This window comes from Humulus lupulus, chromosome X (genome assembly GCF_963169125.1).
Source record: "Humulus lupulus chromosome X, drHumLupu1.1, whole genome shotgun sequence".
NCBI lineage: Eukaryota > Viridiplantae > Streptophyta > Magnoliopsida > Rosales > Cannabaceae > Humulus > Humulus lupulus.
The window spans coordinates 224425989-224430014 of NC_084802.1; the positions used below are offsets into that span (position 1 = coordinate 224425989).

General features: G+C 32.6%; 1 protein-coding gene across 1 annotated transcript; it reads right to left on the minus strand.

Moving 5' to 3' along the window:
• Positions 1-1471: 1471 nt before the first annotated feature.
• Positions 1472-2293, minus strand: LOC133803311 (uncharacterized). Its single transcript, XM_062241307.1, has one exon. It carries the CDS (start codon positions 2049-2051, stop codon positions 1719-1721), a length of 333 nt encoding a protein of 110 aa, XP_062097291.1. The 5' UTR covers positions 2052-2293; the 3' UTR covers positions 1472-1718.
• Positions 2294-4026: the final 1733 nt, after the last annotated feature.

A 4026-nucleotide genomic window follows, 5' to 3' on the forward strand; every position in this document is an offset into this window, starting at 1 on the left:
TTTACTTTTAAATTTATCTTCAAGTCTTTTAATTACTCTTTAATATACTCAAAGATACATTTTGTATTGAATTTGAATGTTGAAATAATGTAATTAGAAGTTTAGACTTTAGGAAAAACAATCTAGGTGAGTTGGGCAAGTTAACTCGCTCAACCCGCTATAAATATTGGGCTGGTTCAATACTACGGTTTAGTTGATTACATGGGGTATGAGTTGGCAAGTACCAACCCGACTTTGAGTTTGGAAGAATAAAAGATTCCTCTAATCCGACCAATGAACACCCCTAACCCTAGCTATCCTGGTCCGTCAATCCAATCGTTCTCGCTTGTAGACATCGATGCTCCATCTATTCTTGGTGAACCTAATCATCCTCGCCTGCAAAACACTGATACCTCAGCTGGCTTCTCCCACAAATACCATCACAAGCCTATTGTCACCTACATAGCCAACCTCGTCCAAGACCTTCTACTATTATTGCCAACCCAGTCCAGTGCTGACTCAAGGACTTATGGGGCTTGGGCAAATTTAAAAAATATGGCCCTTTTAAGGAGAAAAAAAATTAAACATAACTAAAATTTAGACTCAACAATGGTTCGAACCCATATTGTACGTGCAAAACAAATCTTTTTTCACCACTTGCACTAATTAGTTTAAGTATTATTTAATTAACTAAATATATATATACACTATTTTATTTAATAAAAAAATACCAAATGACTTAGTATTTATATATTATATATCTTTCCTTTTTGTTGAATATATATATATATATATATTTAATTTTGGAGTCTCCTCTGATCGAGGGGCCTTGGGCCTATGCCCTCCTCGCCCTACCCTTGAGTTAGACCTGACCCAACCATACAGCCCACACCGCCCCCATCACAACCTTATAGCTGCCCCATCTTCAAAACACAAATTTGTACAAATTTAAATGGTTTCATAGTATTTATTTGTTTAAGTTTTGGTCTTTATTTATTTTAGATTTTAAGTTTTATTGATTAATTTTATAATTTTTTTGAAAAATATTATGCACATATTTCCCCCCTATATTTATATATTTTAAATTAGGGCATTGCTGTCTTTAAAAAGAAATGACTAGAAGCATGAAAAAAGCTAATTTTACAATTTAGAATATGGAGTTATTTTCATTTTTTTTAGAATCTATAATTAAATTTGATAACGAACTTAATTCCTCGATAAAAACTGTAATTTTCTTGCTAAGATTTATTGAATTACCATATATTCTCAGAGCTAAAAATATCAATATCAATATCTTCGTTTATAATTGTCAGTGTCTTTCCCTGAGCTAAAAAGTATAATGCTGTCTATCCTGATAGTCTATTGTTCAGGATAGACAGCATTTTACTTTTGTTTCTTATTCTTCTTCGTTTATTTTTATGATTGTCAGTGTCTTTCCCTGAGGGAGTGCTTCCCCAAATAGGCACTGATCGACTTAACAGAATATATATAATAAAAAGAACATAACAATTCTTAATTAATGAAAAAACTCGGATTATGTACATTATTTTTGTTTTTATTTTCAATTACAGAGTCACGCGTTCTTCTCTCAGTCATAAAATCAAACATATGGAGCACAAGCTATAAATTGATCACCGCCTCCCACACCATACACCGATCTATACATATATTACAGTGTGAATCAAAACCAAAACCTTCTGAAATCCATGCCTTCTCTTCTTAAATATATAATTTATAGTTTACAAATTAGGATGAGAAGGTAGTTGCTGGGGTAGCCTAAACCGGACCTCAGAAGCCGGCGATTGGACGGCTACGCCGTGCCAGCAGATGCCACCCTTGCAAATCTCATGAACATGAGTGCGGTGATCACTCGACAAAGCGTAGGTGGCTTTGCGTGACATGTCCCACGTCAGCGTTCCTATCAGAATCAATACCACTAAGACTGTGGACGCAATCAGAACAATTACACCACTGAAGCTCCGCCCCAGGATTAGCCCATAAGCCTTGATCCCGGCGATCACTATCACGTAAATCGTCGTCAAGTTCGCGACGACGGCGTCAGAAACCGCCATATATATATATATATATATATAAAACTCCAGTGGAAGTACTAGTAGTACTACTCTACTAACACTAATTTGTCTTTCGGCTTTCCTTTCCAATAGGGCCGGGGCTATTTAAGAAAAACGGAAAAGAAGGTTTTGGTTAAAAGAGAAGCAAAGGAGTGCGTGTTATTGCCGCAAATTACAAACGGCATCATTTTTTTTTCTCTTCTTGGATGTTTCTAATATGGTTCTTCCAAGTGTCTTATTTATATTTTTAAAATTTTCCTTATCTTTATATTCCCCCACTGAACTTATCCAAATTTTGGGTCTTGTTCCAAGGGGAGAGCAGCTGTAGATGCCTCTTCCAATTACAACTATCATCACCACTTTATTTGTCTCAAAACTCCCGTTTGTTTCTCGCAATCAAATTACGGCACGTGTTTTCATTATATAATATGTGATATTTATTATTAGTATTGTTATTGGGCAGTGTCCAAAACTATCTTATACTGATTTCTACAATTTAATTACTAGTCATACATATAATTTTTAAAATTGAAATATATGTTATCCAATACTCAATTGTACTAATAACAGCATCAATATTAATTGGGGTTGGATACTAATAGTATTCCTTAACAATATTCATTTATAATACCTACAATTATTATTATTATTATTATTTTGCAGTTTTCTTTCTTCTTTTAATTATAAATAAGATGTCGTTCGGTGATATGTCATGTTGTATGCTACTCTCTCCGGCTGGGTTGCTCACTTTCTCTCTCCATCGCAGGCACCTTCCTTCCAATTAGACGAGCTACGTATTCATACTCACATTCTGAGTGGGCCTCGAATTAGTTGTTGAGAATTATATTATAACCAAACTTTTCTTTAGTTAAATAAACAAGAACCGGTAAGATAAGAATCTCCCCATTAGGCTTAATATGGTCATAAAAAAACAAACATCACATTAGGCATTATTTATATTATATGCTCGTACTAATTTTATAAGTGTTGCTGTTGCTTGAAGTGAGTTTTAATTTTTTTTTAATTTTTTTATTTATTTTAAGCATTGTTATTTGGAAATGGATTAATAATAATTGAGGTATGAGAGCGACGGGAACCTAAGTGCGCCAACTTGCGCTGTAATCAAATTGGGTAGCATCATCATTGGCATCATTTTTATTAGTCAGTTTAGAAAATTAAATAATTAGACTGGAAATTTAGGCGTTTTATCTTTCAAAAAGAACTTCTTTATCATGTCTGCGTATATCGATTGCAGAGAATCCAGATTCGATGGTTCTTGAGATTAAGAAAAGGATTTCAAGATACGAAATCTAAGTGGGACTTAATGATTCGAAGTATCTAGGAGAATCTCTATTGGTTAGTATGAGCTTTGTCCATGGAAATGCGGGGTGGTTACATGTGTTCATGTATAGTGCAGCTCCATTGGCCAAATAGTGTTTTTTTTTTTGCCTAAGCTCCTTATTTGATTATCTTTATTTTGAACTTATACGTAGTTTAAAACCCAAGTCCCACCTCTAAATCATTATATTGAATCAGTTTAGTATAATTTAAAAAACTATGAGTTGCATCAATAATATTACATTGTTTAACAAGTATTGTGTAAATATAAAAATATGTATTTTTTAAATAAGAGTTATATTTATACCCATAAATACACTCAATACCATAAATTAAAAAAATATATTTATAATTATATCTCGTATATTTTCTAGGTTCTGAATTATACACTACTTTTTCTAAAAATAAAATAAAATAGTGTACCTCACTTAGTAAAAATTGGGAATTTTTTTCAAAATGATAAATTTAATTTTTCTTAATAAAATAGATAAATGTTTAATATAATATCAAATATAAATTCATAAAAAATAATTGAAGAAATACAATAAACTTATTGTTACACCCATTTATGTGAAGTATATGATACGTCACCAACCCGAACACGACAAGTACTCTCCAAAACATGTCACTCACTTGG

What these genes read in the sequence shown, in the direction of transcription:
- LOC133803311 (XM_062241307.1), bottom strand. Translation starts at nt 2,051, where the DNA reads ATGGCGGTTTCTGACGCCGTCGTCGCGAACTTGACGACGATTTACGTG.